The 21,683-nt window shown below is 34.5% G+C and overlaps 1 protein-coding gene across 5 annotated transcripts in view; it reads right to left on the bottom strand.

Moving 5' to 3' along the window:
* Positions 1 to 21,683, bottom strand: part of TCERG1 (transcription elongation regulator 1) — a 64,266-nt gene that overhangs the window by 11,409 nt on the left and 31,174 nt on the right. For 3 of the 5 annotated variants that reach the window (XM_024247137.2, XM_054547041.1, XM_024247139.3), the window contains 8 exons: positions 21,423 to 21,583; positions 20,171 to 20,227; positions 19,988 to 20,054; positions 18,884 to 18,934; positions 17,351 to 17,486; positions 16,451 to 16,540; positions 7,040 to 7,158; positions 1,438 to 1,588 (listed from right to left, as the gene is read on the bottom strand). In XM_024247137.2, the coding sequence (XP_024102905.1) occupies positions 1,438 to 1,588; positions 7,040 to 7,158; positions 16,451 to 16,540; positions 17,351 to 17,486; positions 18,884 to 18,934; positions 19,988 to 20,054; positions 20,171 to 20,227; positions 21,423 to 21,583 (832 nt within the window). The remainder of the gene's footprint in view (positions 1 to 1,437; positions 1,589 to 7,039; positions 7,159 to 16,450; positions 16,541 to 17,350; positions 17,487 to 18,883; positions 18,935 to 19,987; positions 20,055 to 20,170; positions 20,228 to 21,422; positions 21,584 to 21,683) is intronic. The other 2 variants (XM_024247138.2, XM_024247140.3) reach the window with 1 other exon arrangement.

Here is a 21,683-nt window from a genome sequence, read left to right as displayed (position 1 = left end):
TTTTTATAGTCAAAATAAAATAAAGTTGAATATATTAAATATTAGATTTATTTAATTTAGATGTCATATCTATTTAATTTCTTTTTTAAAATTAACACATTCTGGGCACAATTCTCATCACTTCATAAGGAAAAAGACTAAAAAAATGTAAAGTACCGGAACTGCGGGAGGCTAAAGTCACCACACAGAGATACCAATTCTTTCCTCACTAGGGAATCCCATAACACTTTGCGTGTCAGTGATTGACAGCTGTCACTGAACTGATTGACAGGCCGCACAGCACAAAACTGTAAAGTCTATCCACTTGTTATAAAACAGAATACATAAAATAGTTATAAAAAAAGTGTTTAGAAAATCAGTTACAAATGCAAAGATAAATACATTTAATTTGTATAAAAGCAATCATACAAAATCAAACAATCACTTATTTACTTGGTTTTCTTAAATAGGTTATTCTAAAAGTGAAAAGTAGCAAATAATTCATTAACATGATTCTAATTCAACATATAAAATTATGTAGTAGAATTTGATTTTACACATTTCCTCTGAAAAGCATAATCATTTTTTAAGTAAACAGTGAAACAATTCTGGAAGACTCACTTGGAAGCCCAATAAATCAGATAATTAGGAAGTTTCAGATATTTCTGATAAAAGCTGTTTTAGCTAATACTGTTATTATTTTGAATGAAAGAGACTTCTTCCCAGGAGTAGCATTACTTTCAAACAACATTTCTTAATAGAACTTGTAATATTATAACTTTCTAGAATAAGAGGCAATTTTAAATGTCAAGAATGATTAGGCTCCAGAGGTTATTTTTCTACATTCACAAAGCATACCGGGACACTAAGGAGAGTGGCTCCATGTTTTGATGGTTCACACACCACTGGGGTCATCTCCCTACTAGTTTTCCTCCCCAGTGGTAAGCTCCTCTCCACTCCTGACACTGCTATCAAATGACATTTGGAACTCATTAATCTTTAATAGCTGACCTTTAATTCTGATAAGCAATAATTTATATGTAAGATATGTTTACTGAAAGAATAGAAAGTCACTAAAATGCTATCTTTTAGAGGGCAAAAAAGATAAAGAAGCTTTTTGAAATTCAAATATTACCACCTATAGAGAATCTTGAAATCTTAGAAGGCACCACTGAGCAGGCAGTCCTAACAACCTGTTCTGAGTTTACCAGGCATCTTAATATTAACACAATTTAAAGCAAAAGTATATAGTTTAGTGAAGCTACTAAAATAAGCATTATGTAAGTAAAGTGACAGAATACATACATACATAAATAATTATAAAAGTTAACTTAAAAGAACAGTCCATGTAGATCCTATTATTTACGCCAATGCATAAGGTTAGAAACATAACACCAGCACAGACCTTTCCCATTCACACTCCCATCAATCACACCACTGGAACTAAAACCATCTTACCTTCTCACCTCTGGTCTTCGAATCTTCTTTCTCTTTCTTCCTAGCAGCGGCCACAAACTCATTAAACAAGGCTTCTCGGTCTTTCATCTTTTCAATTGCTTTGAATCTTGTATCTTTAGCATGCTTGGCTGCAAATTCACTAAAAGTTGCTCTGTAACAAAATTACAAGTGTGCTAACTTTGGCAGTTACTTCTGCTTCTATAAAGGCATAGCAGAAGATACCATTTTTCCAACAAGAGTATATGACAAAGAGACACTGGGACTCAACATCTACCTAACAGTGAACAGTAAGTTTCAGAAAGGAGTAAAAAGAGGTAATGAGCAAAAATGTGGTTAAGGGATTTGTATGCTATCAGCATAGAATTAGGAGAATAAATATTTATTATTATTAAAAAAAAAGAAAGAGATCACAGAGTAAAGAATTTGCATGCCTCAAGATACAAAAGCTCATCAATTTCCACTCTACGATGAAGCTAAGTCCTTCCTCCAGCCATAATAGAAAAATTCTTATTGGATTAGCTCTCCATATACAACTATAAAACTGGACAAAAGTATATGAGGCAACTGATTTCAAGGAGTAGACAACAGAAAGAGTAGACTGAAATGCCTGAAAGAAGGGAAATTTATGAGGTGCAGAGAGAGCTCAAGTCCAACTAGAGTACCGTAGTCTTAATGAACTGGAGGAAGCAAAGATTAGAGCTTGGGTGAAGAGGAATCCACAAAGAGAGGGTACCCAAGAAAAATCCGACTTAGCGATTATCCATGAGTCCACAGCTAAGGCCAAGCTGTGTAACAGCAGGGAAAGATCACTCTCTATATCAAGCTACTACAGGGTTAAGAGCATAGAAGAGATAATAGAGAGTCAGTAGTATTAAAGGGAGAATAGGATCAGGCCAACAAAGTCCACAAAAGATCCACAAGGAAAACAGAGCTGGAAGGCTAAAAGAAACATATTACACTTTCAGAGATTCACATTAACAAAACATAAAGTCAAGCCTAAAATTAAGGTGGCAACCAGTAAATGAACTGCCTATTAAAACAAAAATATCCACTTTTCAATGAAAGGTAACAGACTCCAGAGTCTCTACATATTAGCCACAAAGTCCAATATTCAATCAAAAATCACTAAATATACAAAGAAACGTGATCCATAGAAAAATTTTTTTGAAGTCAATAGAAACCGAACCCAAGATGTCCAGATGTCGTTCTAAGTAGACAGTAACTTTAAAACAACTATTACTGGCCAGGTACAGTGGCTCATGCTTGCAATCCCAGCACAGGAGGGCAAGGTAGGAGGATCATTTGAGGCCAGGAGTTCGAGACAAGCCTAGGCAACACAGTGAGACTCTGGCCAGGCACGGTGGCTGATGCCTGTAATCCCAGCTACTTGAGAAGCTGAGGCAAAATAATCTTTTGAACCTGGGAGGCAAAGGCTGCAGTGAGCTGAGATCGTGCCACTGCACTCCACCTTGGACAAGAGAGCAAGGCCTTGAATCAAAAAAACAAAAACAAAAAAACATAGTGTGGTGGCTCATGGCTGTAATCTCACCACTTTGGGAGGCCAAGGAAGGTGGATCACTTGAGGTCAGGGAGTTCCAAGACCAGCATGGCCAACAAGGTGAAACCCTGTCTCTACTAAAAATACAAAAAAAAATTAGCTGGGAGTAGTGGCAGGCACCCGTAATCCCAGCTACTCAGGAGGCTGAGGCAGGAGAAAAACCCAGGAGGCAGAGGTTGCAGTGAGCTGAGATTGCGCCACTGCACTCCAGCCTGGGTGACAGAGCAAGATTCTGCCTCAAAAAAAAAAAAAAAAAACCATAGTGAGGCTCTGTCCCTATAAAAAATTTAAAAATTGGTTGGGTATGGTGGCACACGCATATATTTTCAGCTACTCAGGATGACTGCTTAAGCCCAGGAGTCTGAGGCTGCAGTGAGCTGTGACTGAGCCACTGCACAACAACTGAGCAAGACTCTGCCTCTTAAAAAAATAACTCAATAAACTGTTATTATTACACTGAAAGAATCAAAGAAAAACAGGTACAAAGAATTGAAAACATGGTCTAAAAATGGATGAACAAATAAGGAGTTTTGGCAGAGATGCAGAAAATATTAAAAAGAACCTAAAACTAATGAAAAAAAATTAACTGGATAGGATTAACATGAGAGTTGACAATTGAATAAAGAGTCGATTATATGAAGTTAGATCACTAACAATTATCTAATCCAAAGAGGAGACAGAAAAAAGACTGAGGTAGGGAAAACAGTCTCAGGGACATGTAAGATAATATCAAACACTAATATATGTGTGATTAGAATCCCAAAAGAGGAAAGAATGAATTAGGGCAGAAAAAATACTAGCCAAAAACTTCCCAAATTTGATGGAAAACATCAATTTATAAATTCAAAAAGCTCAGCAAACTCCAAACAGGTTAAATAAAAGCATGAGGCTTATGAGGGCTAATGAGCCTAAGTTTTAAAAAAGAAGTTTCTCCATAAATAAAAGGCATTATAAAGCTTTCATATATTTAGTATATAGTTTAAATATTTGAAGCTTTAACCAGTGGCGCGATCTTGGCTCACTGCAACCTCCGCCTCCAGGTTAAAGCAATTCTTCTGCCTCAGCCTCCCAAGTAGCTGGGACTACAGGTGCCCACCACCACGCCTGGCTAATTTTTGTATTTTTAGTAGAGATGGGGTTTCACCATACTGGCCAGGCTAGTCTCAAACTCCTGACCTCGTGATCCACCTGCCTCGGCCTCCCAAAGTGCCGGGATTACAGGCGTAAGCCACTGTGCTCGGCCAAGAATTTACTCTTATAATTAACAATCCTAAGATTAGCCCATTTAAAAGCTATTTAGCTATTTAAATGCAAAAATAAAACATTCTCTTGTGTTAAAACAAAGATTATGTTATAGTTTTAATTATAAACAAAAAACTGGCCAGTTAATCTCAATTTAGAACTTAAAACATCAACTGAAGGTTAAGAGTATCACTCACAGCTACCATTTATTATTTTTAAGCTTTGCTGGCCAAGGCTAGATTCTAATAATCTTTTGTATGCAACCAATACTAATCATAATATCCAATGTTAATTCAACATTTTTAACAAAGAATATATTGCAAACCTAGTCTGAACAACAGATACATAACAATAATAAAATGGCATGGTAAAATAAAAATGTATATTCCAGAAAAGAGATCATATGTAGTCCATTAAATGTTTTATTTTCATGATAAATTAAGCCCTTCAGTTTATAATTTTAAGATAGAAAAAGCAAGTATAGGTTGGGCATCCCAAATTTGAAATCCAAATGCTCCAAAACCCAAAACTTACTTAGTGCCAACAAGACATTCAATTCAGATTTTTGAATTTGGGATGCTCAGCCAGTAAGTATAATACAAATATTCCAAAATTTTTTTTAAAAAATCTGAAATCCAAAAGACCTCTGGTCTCAAGCATTTGGGATAAGGGATAATAAACCTGCATTGTTATGATTAAACAATAAACTATGATTAAAGAAAAAACCTTTTAAAAAGTGGAAAATCAACGTGTAAAGTGATAACTGATTTATTTTAGACTTATTTCTATTACTTATAGGTAAAATATCTGACACTTTTTATGACAAAAGACTGAAATGAACTTTTAGCATTAGATTCCCATGGAGATGTTTTCATATGACTTATTTCTTAACTGTGAAAAAACTACTTTAAAACAAACAGGATAAAAAATATTTTGGAGGGAAGTGGGTAATGGCTGGTGGTGGATGACAGGGAGATAATAGTGACCAGAAACTGACTGTGGGAGGTATGACTTAAATTTTCATTAAAAAGAAAAACGACATACAAGAGACAGGCACAGTTCAGTAATTTCCCCCTTTCTTTCCCGCTGGAACAAACTCTGGTGCTCTATATTTACCAGCTCTACTAAAAGGTTCTGCAATATTTTTCCCACTTTAAAAAAAAAATTAGGCCAACAGACAACATTTTCTCATTTTAAAGTTTTTCCTCCTTGCATTCTTCTAGGACTAAAAATGGTCTTAATTTCTATGCCAGAGTTGGATGTATCAATATAACAATACAGGACAATGCCCTTAGTGCCTGATCATTTCATTTTATGAAGTAACCTGCACAGTACAGATCACTTCAACAATTCTACCTGCCTGAAAAGAACACCAGCAGAGTACTATGATATGGTAAGACTTAGTCATATCTACTAAAGGGAAACCTCTTTGGAGTTTCAATTATTCACAGACCCATATGGAGTTTTAATAAATATATTCTGCTGAATGATTTGGAAATATGCTGCAGACATCTTAAGACTTCACTTAGAAATATTTCAACATGCAACTCCTGAGAGTAAAGCCTTTTTCCTCCATAACCACAATATCCAAGAAAATTACTAATTCTCTAACATCTAATATCAATTCTTACCAAGTGACCTCAACTGCCCCCCAAAATGTCTTTTATAACACAGACTCAACTATTTTGACCCATGATCTCACTCTTTTGACTCAGAAAAAACTCAGGACTCCCTGGAAAGTCTGAACCTCTATTACCCCTGAAGAATATTAAATTCTTCATATCACAAATACTCTATTAGCTTTATTTTCTAAAACTTTTAATACCATATTTCAAATATAAAACGATATTAAACATATCTTCTTAAACAACATCACTCTTTCCTACCTCCACAGACAAAATTAACTATTTATGTAAGATGAACCTTTATAATAAGTGCCATTTAACCCAGAGACTCCATGATGCTACCCAACAGTTTTAGAATACTGAGGTATTCCCAGTAACCTAATACCACTACTCTTACATCTAAGTCATAAATAAGAGTAATTCCCCCTGTCTATACAATTCTGTGCAACACTGAAATCTAGTTGAAATCCCAGCTTCACTGAGGCAAGCTACCTAATTTGCTTATCTCATATACAACAGGTATCACGTAAGTACCTAAATCAAACTACCTGTTCTGAAGACTGAATATCTGTATGCACGTATATAAAATTACATGCTTTCAGTCATGTTTACATGTATGTATAAATGCATACATATATGTTTTACAGTGCAAATAAGCACATAAAATACCCAGTAACTGTTATTATTATAAACCTAGGCAAATAAATTTAAAATGTCTCATTTTCTTCAGCCCATTACATGTATTTAATACATATTACCAATCAACTGAAAATGTCAGACACAACCATTAACTAGACACTTAGAAAATTTTGAAATTGAAGTGGTAAAAGGTCCTTCATCACTTCAATTTAATCAAAATAATGTTCCTCCTCTGCAACTCATTATGTATAAAACTTTACAAAGATGTGGCACAGATTTTCTATCATATACTAGTTTCTAAAGAACTTATTCCCACAGGGAAGCACTTAAATCAAAGGTATCCTTCTTAGAGCACTTAGGATTCCTCTAAAGGAAACATAGTAAAAAATAAAGATTAGAAATTTTGGCAAAAACTGATAATCAAATAAGGAGCTTTTAGTGCCCAAATAGCCAAAAAAATCTATTTTTTTAATTTTTAAAAACTGATCTTAGGAGAAAATAAATACACTTTGATATTTAAGAGAAACAAACCACATACCTTGGATTAAATTTTGCTTCTTCCATCATTTTTTTGAAATCTTCCTTGGCTTGCATTATTTTATTTTTCTTTTCCCTGCGTTCTTCCTCTGCCCTGGTCTTTACATACTGATCAAACACCTATTATAAAAATCAACAAATTTGACAAGTCAATCTTTCATATAGGTAATTTAACTACCAAATTATTGGACAATGTCTTTGTCCAAACTATACCAGGAAAAATATATTAACTATAGATAATTATACACAGATAATCTATACCAAGTTTCACTTTAAAGCTTCACTGAAATATTACACAAGCATACAGCTCTCTACTTAGGCTTCAAGAACAAAAGAAAACTGCAAAAAGCCTCTTTAATTTTTTTCCCGATTATAAATTAAATACATGATTATTATAAACATTTCAAGAAATTTAGAAATGCGGAAGAGAAATCACAGTCTTCCCAAATCCCTTTTAGAAAGAAATATCAATGGTATGGAATCTGTGGTATATTTTATTTCCGTGCTTCTCTTAAGACATAAGTATTTTCACTAAAATGTAATCATGCTTTACATCTATTCTGTATTTCCCCCGCTTAATAATACAGTCAAGATAACGAACTGATCATCTATTTACCGCCTACTTCACACCCTATAAAATGACAGAAGAACTTCTTTTTTAAATCATAACCCAACAATAAGGAATTGAGAAAAAAAGAACCAGCAACTTGCAAAGCTGATGGGACAAGTGGAAAAGGATGTGACAGATATGAGAGCACTCAACATAACCTAGTAGTCAAGAAAAACAAAGAGGCAACGCAAGTTTTTTTTTTCTGAAACCAGAATCTCTTCAAACAACTCAAGAATAGACAGCATCAGATATATACGGAGGTGAGGATGGGGCATAGCTAAAATAAGTAGTATTTTTAAGGATGAAAAGCTAATTAATAAGTTGTTAGATCGCCAGATCCCCCCACCAACTTAATGTTTCTGGGCACTGCCACTTCTGAATGTAAAAGGCAAGTGACTATTCCAAAGCAAATAATTGGCAAACTATGGCCTACGGGTTGTTTTTATACAGCTCAAGAATAGTTTTTACATTTTTTAAAGGGTTGAGGGAAAAAATAGAAAGTTTCATGACACATGAAAACTAAATAAAATTCAAATGACAGTATTTCCATAAATAAAGCTTTAACTGAACAGCCATGCTTATACCCTTACATATGTCTATAGGTACTTGACACTTAAAACAGCAGTTGCAAAGTTACAATAGAGACCATATGGCCCACAAAGCCTAAAATACAAATTATCTGACTCTTAAAAATTTGCTGACTGCCTGCTCTAGAAAGTAAAAGAGAGTGTCTTTGAACTAGGGGAATCTCCATTGGGAATAAGGCAAACCAAACTAAAAACATGGAGATTAACCAAACACATATACCAAATACTAAGACACAGTTCTCTCAGATCCGAAGCAGAGAGATCTGTGCCCTCCAGCCAGGAGATTAGAAGTCTTTATTGGGAATCTGACCAGCCTAAAACAATGGCTCCAGGGGTTCTCAACAAACCAGCCTAACTTACCCTACAGCATGTTTCTCAACCTTGGCACAGTGATGTTTTGAGCAAGATGTATACCAGCATCCCTGGCCTCTACCCACTAGATCCCAGCAGCACTCACTTCAATGATGACAAAAATGTCTCCTGGGGGCAAAACTGCTCGTGGTTGAGAACCACCCCTCTGCAGTATAGCCCCAAAGCACGAGGGCCCACCTAGATGCTAAGCATACCCAAACAGGCCAGGTGGTGGCTCACACCTGTAATCCCAGCACTCTGGGAGGGCAAGGCAGGAGGATCGTTTGAGCTCAGGAGTTCAAGACCAGCCTGGGCAACGTGGCAAAATCCCATCTCTACATGCAAAAAAAAAAGAGTACCCAAACAGCATTTTAGTGCTTCACTTAAGTAGTCAGGGTCTACAAGACATCTAAGGAAACTCTCCAACATGAAAAATAGAGCCCTAAAGAGAACCAACTTAGTGGAATCAGAAACTATACAGAAAAATAAAAATTTAAAAGAAAAAAATGTTCCTAAACAACCTCACAGAGCTAAGATAAGGCACCCATAAGGCAAGAAAAACCTCAAAAAACATAAAAGAACTCTTAGAAATTAAAAGACACAATAAATTTTAAAAATCTAAATAGTTGGTTAATAAAGGCAAGGAAATTATCCAAAAAGTTAAATAAAAAGACAAAGGTAATTAACAGGAAAGAGAAAAAACTTGAAGGACCAATCCATGAAGGCAAATTCAAATTCTGTCCCAGAATGAAAAAACAGAGAAAACTGGAAACAATTTTTTTAAAGTAACACAAGAGAATTTCCCGTAACTAAAAGAGCTGAGTTTCCACACTGAAAAGGTCAGCCAAGTGCCCAGCACAATAGACCCTTCCTCTAGGAAAAATACCACTATGGCATTTCAGAATACTAGGGACTAAGAGAGCTACATACTTACAGAGAAAGAAAAACAGATTCATATATAAAGGAAGAGGAATGGCTTCAAAAACAACGAACACTAGAAGCAGAGCAATGCCTTTAGCTAGCCAAACAATTCCAAATAAGGGTACAATAAGGGCTTTTCCAAGTATGCTAGGCCTCAAATAAATTTTCCCTGCACATTCTCAAGAAGCTACAAAAAGGAAAAGACTTACTATGTAGGGAACAGTTCTATGAACATCTTTATAACAAGTACAACAAAATGTTCCAAAATACCTTCGACATCTTCCCAAGTCAATCCACATATGTCTACCAATCTTCATCCACTGCGGGTCTTGGAACATACCCTCCACAGATAAGGAGGGACTACTGTATCTATGATTACCTGACCAGTCCCCTGCTAGACATATAAGTCATCTTCAATTTCTCTAAGTATAGCATTGCAGAAAACCTTTTGAAAGTACTTGCATGCTGAAGAGAGGGAGAAAGTTGTTTCCAACTCCTTTCTCAGTATATACTTACTTTTAAATAAAAGTATTAAATAATACCTAAAATTCAAGGGAATTTGTATTAACTTTCCTTTGAGAATCTAGAAAGAACTTCATATTCCCTCTGCTGAGCTATCCCAGACCAAGGTTAGGAATCACTCTCTAAGATTAATATCTCATAGAAAATTAGGGGTTGTGTTATGCTTCCAAGTTGCTCCTAATTTGTGTCATACTTCCCAATACGCTTGGCTTTATGTTCCCTATATTAAGCGGTTATTTTCTGATTTCAACTCATGAACAAAATTTCATAGTTCAATGAAAATCAGTAAATTTTAAAAATAATTCTGTTAAGTTCACTTTTATAGGCACGAACAAAAATGTATATTCAAGGGCTATAACCTTTAAGCCTTTGAGGCAGCTCTGGAGTGCTTGCAATGTTCCATTTTTTGGATCATGATATATTCATTTTGTGAAATTTCACTTATGATTTTAGCTTTTCTGTATGTTTCAAAATACACTTACTAAAAGTAAGTCTCCATTATTTGCTTCTCATATTTTTAATTTCACACTGATTCAATGACAAATTATTCAGTAACAGTGGCCTAGATGGATGGTTGACAATTCCGAGTAATCTTGGTGGTAACATATTACCATACTGTAATACTGTCAATATTTAAAAGCTCTGAATAACAAACGAGATATTAAAAAGTTTATTTTGGTGTTTTCTCTTAGAGTTCAAGGGCAGGGATTTTTTTTTTAATTGACAAATAATAATTGTACATATTCATGGGGTTAGTGTTTCAATACATGTGCAATCGAAACGTGTTTAAATACATATCATGTAGTGATGAGATCAAGGTAATTAGCATATCAATCTCAAACATTTATCATTTGTGTTGGAAAAACGTTCAATATCCTCCTTCTGGCTATTCAAAACTACTTACTATTGTTAACTAGTCATCCTACAGTGCTACAGAACCCTAGGACTTAATCTTCCTATCCAGTTTTAATTATGTATCCTTTAACAAATCTCTTCTTATCCTCCCGAGTTCTCCCTACCCCTCTCAGCCTCCAGTAGCCTCTGCTCTACTTTTTACTTCTATGACATCAACTTTCTTTTGCTTCCACACGTGTGAAAACATAAGATGTTTATCTTTCTGTTCTTGGCTTATTTCACTTAACATGACTTCCAGTTCCATCGATGTTGCTGCAAATGACAGGATTTCATTCTTTTTTATGGCTGACCACATTTTCTTTATCCAGTCATCTGTTGTTGGACACCTAGGTTGATTCTGTATCTTGGTTACTGTGAACAGTGCTACAGTAAACATTAGGGTACAGATATCTCTTCAATACAATGATTTCCTTTCCTTTCAATACATACCTGGTAGGGGGATTGCTGGATCGTATCGTTGTTCTGTTTGTAATTTTTCGAGGAACCTCCATACTGTTTTCCATAGTGGATATACTAGTTTAAATTCTAACCAACAGTATATAAAGAGTTCCCTTTTCTGAGTATCCTTGCCAGTATTCATTATTTCTTCCTCTTTTATGTAAGTCATCCTAACTGGAGTGAGACATCTCACTGCTGTTTTGATTTGCATTTCCCCGATAATTAGTGATGCTGAGCATTTTTTCATATATTTATTGGCCATTTGTATGTTTTGAGAAATGTCTGTTCAGATCGTCTGCCCATTTGTTAGTAAGATTTGTTTTTTTCTGTTGAGATGACTGAGTTCCTTGTACATTTTGGACATTTAATTCCCTGTCAAATAAGTTGTTAGCAAATATTTTCTCCTATTCTGTAAGATGTCTTCACTGTTGTTTCCCTTGCTATGGAGAATTGTTTTAATTTGATATAACCCCATTTGTTTATTCTTGCTTGTGCTTTGAGGTCTTATTTGTAAAATCTTTTCCCAGTCAATGTGTGGAATTATTTCCTCTATGGTTTTTTTCTAGTAGTTTTATCATTTCAGGTCATACATTTAGGTCTTTGATCTACTTTGAGTTGATTTTCAGATAGGGTAAGAGGTGGGGTTCTAATTTCATTTCTTCTGCATATAGATTTCCAGTTTTCCCAGCATCATTTATTGAAGAGACTGTTCTTTCCACAGTGAGTGTTCTTGGCACCTTTGTCAAAATAAGTTGGCTATAGATAAATGGATTAATTTCTGAGTTCCCTATTCTGTTCCTTTGGTCTATGTGTCTGTTTTTATGCCAGCACCATACTGTTTTAGTTACTACAGCTTTCTAGTATATTTTGATGTCTGGTACTACGATACCTCCAGCTTTGTTCTTTTTGCTTAGGATTGCTTTGGCTATTTTAAGTCTTTTTTGGTTTCACAAAAATTTTAGGATTTTTTTTTTTTTAAACAGGGTCTTGTTCTGTTGCCCGGGCTGGAGTGCAGTAGCAGTCATAGCTCACTGTAACCTCAAACTCCTGGATCAAGTGATCCTCACACCTTAGTCTCCCAAGTAGCTTGGACTACAGGTGCACGACACCACACCTGGCTAGTTCTTGTATTTTTTTGTAGAGAGATCTCGCTATGACAGTCTCAAACTCCTGGCCTCAAGTTATCTCCTGCCTTGGTTTTCTAAAGTGGTGGGATTACAGGTGTGAACCACCTTGCCAAGCCAGATTTTTTTCTTCCATTGACATTCTGTTTTGAATGTCACTCGTATTTTGATAGAGATTGCACTGAATCTGTAGATTGGTTTGGAGAGTACTGCCACTTTAACAATATTAATTATTCTGATCCATGAGCTTGGGATGTCTTTCCCTTTGTATCCTGTTCAGTTTCTTTCATCAGTGTCTTATAGTTTTCCTTATGGGGGTCTTTCACTTGTTTGGTTAAATTTATTCTTAGTTATCTTATTTATTTGGCACTATTGTAAACGGGATTGCTTTCTTGATTTCTTTTTCAGCTAGTTCACTGTGTACAGAAACACTATTGTTTTGGATATTTAATATCCTGTAATTTTCCTGAATCAGTTTAGCATTTCTTTTTTTTTTTTTTTTTTTTTTGAGACAGAGTCTTGCTGTCACCCAGGGTGCAGTGCAATGGCACAATCTCGGTTCACTGCAACCTCCACTTCCTGGATTCAAGCAATTCTTGTGCCTCAGCCACCTAAGTAGCTGGGATGAAGTCATGCACCACTACGCCTGGCTAATTTTTGTATTTTTAGTAGAGATGAGGTTTCGCCATGTTGGCCAGGCTGGTCTCGAACTCCTGACCTCATGTAATCCGCCTACCTTGGCCTCATAAAGTGCTGGGATTACAGGCATAAGCCACCATGCCCAGCCTGAATTTATCAGTTCTAAGAGATTTTTAGTAGCGTCTTTAGGTTTTTCCGTATGTAAGATCCTGTCATCTGGAAAAAGAAACAAGTTGACTTCTTCCTTTCCAATTTGGATACCCTCTATTTCTTTCTCTTGCCTAATTGCTCTGGCTAAGACTTCCAGCACTATGTTGAGTAAGAGTGGTGAAAGTGGGTATCCTTGTCTTCTTCCAGTTCTTAGAGGAAAAGCTTTTAAAATGTTTATTTTGAAATAAGAGAGAACTTATTTTAAAGTGTTATTAGCATAACTACTATCTATGTCAGAACCTAGTAGCATCCTTTATGCAAATGGTCTAGTTTTTGTGGAAAATGTTACTCAATTAAAATTTGTCATAACAAATAAAACAAAAACATTTCAGACCCCTTAAGTAACCTTTATCAAAAGAAAATTCTAAGTTAAAATTTATGGTTACAATTATATAAAATACATCTTTTATAATGATACAGAATGTACATAAATCTACAAATAACTAGAAAAGGACAACTGAAATATAATTTTATATTACAAGGCATTTCCAATGAAGTTATTAGTGTTTTCTAAATCAAAGCACAAACTGCAAATACGAAATTACAAAGTGCAAATGTGTAATGTGCAACCTAGCACCTTTCTGGTTGTTCATTTTATACTCCTATGCAAATAATAAAACCAAGCATTCAAAAAACGTGTTTATTTTTAAATGCCAAATGTTAACTACTACTTCTTCTCAGTTCGTACACTCTGATTGTTGAGAGAAGAATTCTATTTAAAAGCCATGAAAGGCCGGGCGTGGTGGCTCACGCCTGTAATCCCAGCACTTTGTGAGGCCAAGGCAGGCGGATTACTTGAGGTCCGGTGTTCAAGACCAGCCTGGCCAACATGGTGAAACTCTGTCTCTACTAAAGATACAAAAATTAGCCGGGCATGGTGGTGCACGTTTGTAATCCCAGCTACTTGGGAGGCTAAGGTAGGAGGATCACTTGAACCCCAAGAGGCAGAGGTTGCAGTAAGATGAGATGGCGCCACTGCACTCCAGCCTGGGCAACAGAGCAAGACTCCATCTCTAAATAAATAAATGCATTAAATAAATAAATAAATAAATGGCAAGAGAACTTTTAACTAGAGATTTTATTGAAAACAGAACACTAGAATAATATTTTCTCTTTTCAAACGTAATTCTATTAAGGAGATACCACCATCAGCTTATAGAATGCTTCAAAAATTGGGAAAGAACTATAGTTCTCAATATGTTACTTATAATTTCACTATAGCACTCAGTACCAGGAGGAATATGTCATGAAAGTTTTAAAGCCTTCAGAGCTATTTAGATTAGGCAATGTTCCAGGCACTGTAAATAAAGCAATGAAGACAAAGTTTCTATCCTCATACAATTTATATTTTGCAGGAGGAGGAGACAGATAATAAAAACATAATTTTATATAATTAGAGCCATGAGCACCATAAAGAAATTAGAAAAGGCAAAGAGACAATACTTAGATTGATTAGAAGGCACTGGGACAAGTACCTTAATGAAATGAAGCTGGCTGTACTAACACCTGGAGGAAAAACAGTCCAGGCAGAAGGAATAGCAAACACCAGAATGACTGGCTTGTTCAAGTAATATCAGGGCCAGTGTGGCTGTAATCAACAAACATTAAAAAAGACCATCAAGAGGTATACAGGGATAAGTCTATGTAGAATATTAGAGACCATGAAAAGAGCTTCAATTTTATCCTCAAAGAAATGGGAAGCACTAAACAGTTTTAAGCAAGGGAACAGTGACTTAATTTACTATCACTTAAACTTTAAAATTAGTCTGGCTGCTGTGTGGAAAAAGAACTTGACTAAAGAGGAACAAGAACAGATGGAATGAAGATCAACAATAGGCTACACAGATGATAAGGGTTGTTTATGGTGGCTTGGATTAGGGTGTTAATGGGGGAAATGATTAATAAAAGGTGAGATTTTGAAAATTTTTTGAAGGTAGATTATAGATTTGCTGATAAGACTGTAAAGGGGCAGTGGGAAAAGTAAGGAATCAAGGCTAATTTATAAATTTTGATAGAGCCATAAACTGAAATGAGAATAAAAAACTCACACAGAGTTTTTTTGTTTTTTAAAAAAGATACAAAGCTTAAAATGAAGATGCAAATACATTAAGGAAGTTATGTCTTTCTATTCCAAGTACTAAAATACATATCTGGCACATTGTAAATTTTCTCCCTTCATTCAAGTCCATGATTAGACCTACATGCATAATGGTATACACCATGTGGAGAATTATTTCAATTGTTACATTAAAAATATCAAAGATGGGCACTACTGTTACCAAATGAAATCTTACAGCTTAACAGCACTATAGCAAGTGGTTCCACATACTCACCATTTTATGGAGATCAGTGTCAGGATAGTTCAGATAATTCAGAAATTAAGTAAGTTGGAAGTGTGCAATGCTTTAGAAGAGGCAATCACGAAATGATACGTGTCACTGAATCATCATGGGAATAAAAAGCAACACTAATTCAACAGGGACCCTGAAGTATCCACTGTTTTTCTGAGTTTCTGATGGAAACAGATATTTTAACAGATGCTACTTAGATGTGAACTTTGTATGTGTAGTTGTATAAGACATAAACCTATGTTCAAGTACTATCTACAGGACACACACACACATATATATGTACATACTGACACACAATGGTCAAGAAGGCTGTTCAGTATTCAATAATAAACCAGTGTTCAACGGTAGTCATATCTATTGGTTGGGATTACAGTGGCTTTTTTCTCCTTTTTACTCATCTGTATTTTGCTATTTTTCTACTCTAAATTTGCATCATTGGCCCAAACAAGCAAATTAGTAAATGCATTTGAAATCAATTTTAAAACCATACTACACATAACCTAGGTATATGAGGCATAAGGACAAAATGTTTACAAGACAACAGTCATGCTCATAAGGGCAAAAATATCCAAGAATTTTGAAGTAGAAATGTCCACACATAGACATATAGTATGTTCTAAGATGCAAGACTATATTTTTGAAATGTTGTATCAGAAAAAAAAGGGATGGTACTTTATTCCTTATAATTTAAAAACTATGTTGGCAAGAGATACACATTCTTAGTTAATGCCATTTTCCTTTTACCTGTTTTCTCTCTTTAGGATTGAGAAGTAAGTACCGGGGATCAAAAACTATCTTGTGCAACTCCTTCTCCCATGTTGAAAAAGCAGACACCTTTAAAATAAAAATGTATTGCCTCATAATTAAGTCTGCTCTAAAAATATAAAGGTCATAATTTTGCTTGAAATCTACAGGATATCTGTTTATAAAGCAGACATAAAACCATACTGAAGTTTCCATCACTAATAAATGACAAGCAGTGGGAGGCTAGCAATAGCAAATTTCCACACTAATTGGCTCTGAACATTCCTATATTATATAGAAATAACACACACTTAATTACTCATTAAAATAACCACTACTGTGTGACATTTTAAAAATCAGTACATCAGAAAAAGCCTTGAAGATTTATATTTTGATTTCTCATGCTTGCTCCAATCTTGTGAACAATGTTGTGATTTAAAATTGAACAATTTTACTTATTCAAATGAATCTGTGAATATAACCAAATAGTTGAAATCCCTTCTCAATTAAATTGCAAATAATATCACAAAGTATCAGTTCTCCTTTAACAAAAGCCATTCTCAAGATATTAAAGGAAGAATAATCATATATACCTTACCTATCCCAAGCAGTCCGCCATTCTGTAATGTTAATACTCGTCTTATATTTACTCACCACAATTTAATGACCCAATAAATGTTAAGTGTTATTTGTACTTAAAAGGACAGTAAAGTGGCATTTAGTTAAATATGATAAGATTAGCCAAGAAAAAGGCTGTTGCAAAAAATGTACAGTAATTTTAAAAATCCCCTTATCCCCCCCCATAACATGAGCACTAACCTTAGATTTGACCTTTTAGCAAGACATATTTATATTACTTATACAAAACAGAAATATCTCCCCCAAAGATTGTTTTCTGACCCCTCTCTCTAGCAGCATGTCCTTGAACTGCTTCATTCGAGCCTCCAGAGGGACAATGGCCCTTTCTCGGGCAGCTTTAATTTCAGCTTCCATGGCAGCTTCTTTCTCTGAGTCAATGTCTTTATTATCATCTCTCCTATAAAAAATAAAATATAAGACATCAACTGACAAAATATTAATTCTCAGATCTTATTAGAAATCTTAAAATCAAAGGAATTTTCAAGACTCACTACTGAGCAGCATATTTTTGGCAAAAACAAATTATATTGAGGGTTTCAAATGAACTCTAAGGGATAAATAACTTTCATAATAACAAAATTAAAATGGGCTTCTAATGATTTACAATGGCTACATTATTAGGAAAAAAATACACCTTTAATATGCTGTCTCTCCCTCACACTGGTTAATAACATAAAAAGGGAGCAACCTTACTTTAAAAAAAAAAAAAGTTTAACACTGCAGTAAACCTCTATGTGTCAGAATCAAACAGCACAGAATATAATTTTTTTTAGTTCTTGAAATATAGAAAAAAAAGTATTTTCCAAAATGTTTTACATTATAAACACATAAAATATTTTGTAAAATCTAATAAAAATTGGTATTAAGTGGCATTATGTTTTAGTAATCTCAAACATTCATTTTAAAAATAAAACTAAAATATCTGCAATCTTGGCCAAGTGAATATGTAAGATATATACCTTACCTACCTGACTTTTTATTACTCACTTTCTGGGTGATAAGTTGAGATTTAAGTTGAAGGACAGGTCCCAGAGAGCAACATGGGCCCAGGAGTAGTTAGGTGGAATTAGAACTGTTCATCAATGACTAAACTACTTCTTGTTCCTCCAAAAATGCACCTCAGGGGTAAGGGCAACCCTGTTTCTGTGTGGTACTCAAGTGAAATTGTGAACATGGAATCACAGCACCTCTCAAATATATGCACTATAAGAAAGGCCCATTCATGTAAATAATCCAAAAAAGTATGTAATTCAATAATATCTGGGGTGTGTTTCAGCAGATCTTCCTTCTTAAATATGATCTGCTAAGTATATTTTAAAAATTGGCTCTTATTCACTATACAAACTTAAGGGAATTAGGAAAACAGAACATGTGGAAATTCAAAAGCATCCTATACAGGAAACTGTAGGTAGCCCCAGAGATTCAAATGGAACTAAGGCTAACCCACAAATGCAAGTGAGAGGTACTTAGCAACTTAGGCAATGAATCAAAAGAAATAGAAGACATAGTCCGTGACCTGCAGGAACTTAGCGAGATAGTCTGTGACCTAAGATATGCACAAAACAAACAGGTAAAAGCAATTTGCCAAACAATATACCCTCTTATAATAATAATTTTAAAACTATTTAAATAGTTAAAGAGTTAAAAGACATCCAAGAAATAACTAATGAAAACAAATAACCTTTATAGAACTATACTAAATGAAAATGTCACAATACAAACTATCACTATCTATCTCAATAAAGGAAATAAAAGAAAAACTAAGCCAGGAAAAATAGGCTTTTAGCTTTGTACCTAAATAGAGAAGCTCGGGCAATCCACATAAAGGACTTCTTTGACATTCTCCTGATAAAAGCAGTTAAAAACCTTACAGAGTTGTCTATAAGAACAAACAATTAAAAACAACCTAAAAGTTTAACATCGTAGGAACATCCAAAATTACGGTACATAAACAGAATGAATACAGTCATTTATAATAATTAACAAAACAAATGTCTTATTCTAGGTTTTTTTTTTTAAAAAAAAAGCACAAAATCAGTTAATCACAACTAATAAAAATTACATTTGGTCAAGAACTAAAAAGTCAATTGCAAAAATGAGAATAGCTATGTTACGCTGATAAATTATGAGTGATTCTTTCATATCTTTTATGTTGTTGCCAATAAAGAAATTTTTTTTAAAAGAACTACCCTTTATAGGGGTTGTCCTACTGATTTCTTTGCCATAAGTTGGCTGCATTCAATCTGTCCTTTTCAGATAAGGACTACGATTAACCAGTTCCTGTTAATGTCTTCAAACTTTCCTTTTTGCTGCTAAATAATGGTCCCATTCCCCATACATGCATACCCTCTACCCCATCCTTCCCCCCGCCATAACATTTACATTTTACCCAACTCTAGAGCACTGGCCAAGCTAATGCCTCTACTTCTTAGCAGTCTCTTTCTCGCAGAGCACTTCCTAAGCTTATGGGTTCTCTCCTCACCAAGGAGTAATGACCAGACTCAAGGACTAGATAAGTCGTAAGATAACCATACAAAGAGGGAGAAGTCTGTGTCTGTTTTTATGAGATCTCTGGAATGGTATCTATTGGGGTCTAAATGAGGGAGGAAACTAACTTTTTATAAAATTGAGACCTAATAAATTTCCAAAAAGAATTAATTCCAAAACTATCATTTGGCTTCATAATACATGTATGAATACCCAAATCTTCTACAAATCTAGCAAAAGAAGGGACACATTTTCTACAATGAAAAACAAAGCTATTTACTATCAGGCCTAAGAGAGCAATCATGTCTCCTAACAACATTCACATTACCTGTCCCTTCCAATCACAAATTATTACCAAATCAACTTTTAAAAGATATAATCTACCTCAATCAAATTGTATGTATTACTTACTTCCGTTTTTTTGCTTTAACAGGCTCATCTTCATTAATTTCTTCCATTAATTCTTGTTCCTCTTTAACTATAAGACAAAATTTAATTAAAATATTTAGGCATGAATCCTTCTGCTAATCACTACCAGAACACTTGCTTTAATAGTATTAAAAAGCTGCTGCAATTTATGGTTAGTTCACTCACTTGCACTCATAGAGAATTGCCACTTTTGGATCGACAGCATTGTCGGAGTTGGGTGCCCTGGCAAAAACATTTCAAATATTGTTACAAAGTCATTTGCATATATTTCACAAACTTTTCTTTTTAAAAATTACTGTTTACATAACATATTCACCTCTTAATATTCATCCCTTTATAAAACATTAAACAAAGCATAATTCTATACTTCTTCTATTTACCCACCCTTTACATTAAATTTAATTCATTTTGAAATGTTTCTTGCCCAAACCTTAGATTTACAAATATATAAAATAAAGCTTTCTTGATTCAGGATTTACAGTACCTTTTAACGATGCATGTTAATGTATTTATCAAATGAATGAATCAAATATGTAAAAACAAATTCACGAAAAACAAAAGAAAATCACATATTGTTTCGACATCATTCAATACCATAGTTATAAAGTATTATTATCATACCTATAAAACAAGTATTGCGGAAGGTGGGCCTAGTACCTTCAGCACTAGATAGGCAAAGTTGCACTGATTCAGAAATTACTTATAATTCAGCATATATATAATGCATGAAAATGTCTCAATGACTATAAATGATACACACTAGGATTTATTTCATTAGAAGCATTAAATAATTCATTTATCTTGCTTCTATACCACTTGCAGGCCACAGTTCTATAAAAACACAATCATAGCAATACACGGGCAAATTACCAATAAGAAATACACAACAATATTACGTACAAATATCTGTACTCAATATATTAGTATGCCCTCTGAATGTGAGGTAGATTAAAAGATAATCTCTTGGTAAGGTTTAGGTGTCTAGTCTCAGGAATATAAGGGGCTCACCATCTAATTCAAAAGATTGAGATTTTGTATTTTTAAAAACTTTGTACTGTATTATTTCAAGAAATATATTACTAGTCACAAAAGGTGCTAAAAGGTCCACTGAGGAGCATTTTAGTAGTATTGATAAGCACTAAGCAAGCAGCAACACTACCAACCATATCTTGGACTAACTGAAAATCTTGAGTAGGACAATAAAGACACACATATTTTACAAAGCACAATCTTATCCAAATTCTCTCCATATTTTTAAGCTCTATTATTTCATTCAAACTAGGATAGCAGGCTATTTTTTTCTAATGCTTCTTATATTCTTTGAAAAATAAAGGGTTTCTAAATGCCCTCCACATTTTCTATCAAAATATGAAAAGAATGTTAAAATCAGTGGATAAATTCCTAATTTAAAACTTACTTAGTTTCTTCAATTCTTCCATTCCTTTTTTATGAGGGGGCTCCTGAATAATTTTGTCAACATCTGCCCTGCCAATCAGATCATCAGGTCGGTCCCACATAGAAAGACGAGTGGTGGGATTATAAAAGAAGACCCGCTCATCACCGGTCCAAACGACACACCTAAGAATTGATGCAAAATATCATTCTCTTATGTTACAGAACATATTTTACAGCTAGAACTTCTTTCAGCCTGTTAGAAGTAGGGAGATGAGGGTACTGA

The sequence above is a fragment of the Pongo abelii genome, chromosome 4, assembly GCF_028885655.2.
Source record: "Pongo abelii isolate AG06213 chromosome 4, NHGRI_mPonAbe1-v2.0_pri, whole genome shotgun sequence".
NCBI classification, from domain to species: Eukaryota; Metazoa; Chordata; class Mammalia; order Primates; family Hominidae; genus Pongo; species Pongo abelii.
The sequence above is the reverse complement of the archived record's forward strand: the minus strand, read 5'-3'. Positions and strand labels throughout refer to the sequence as shown.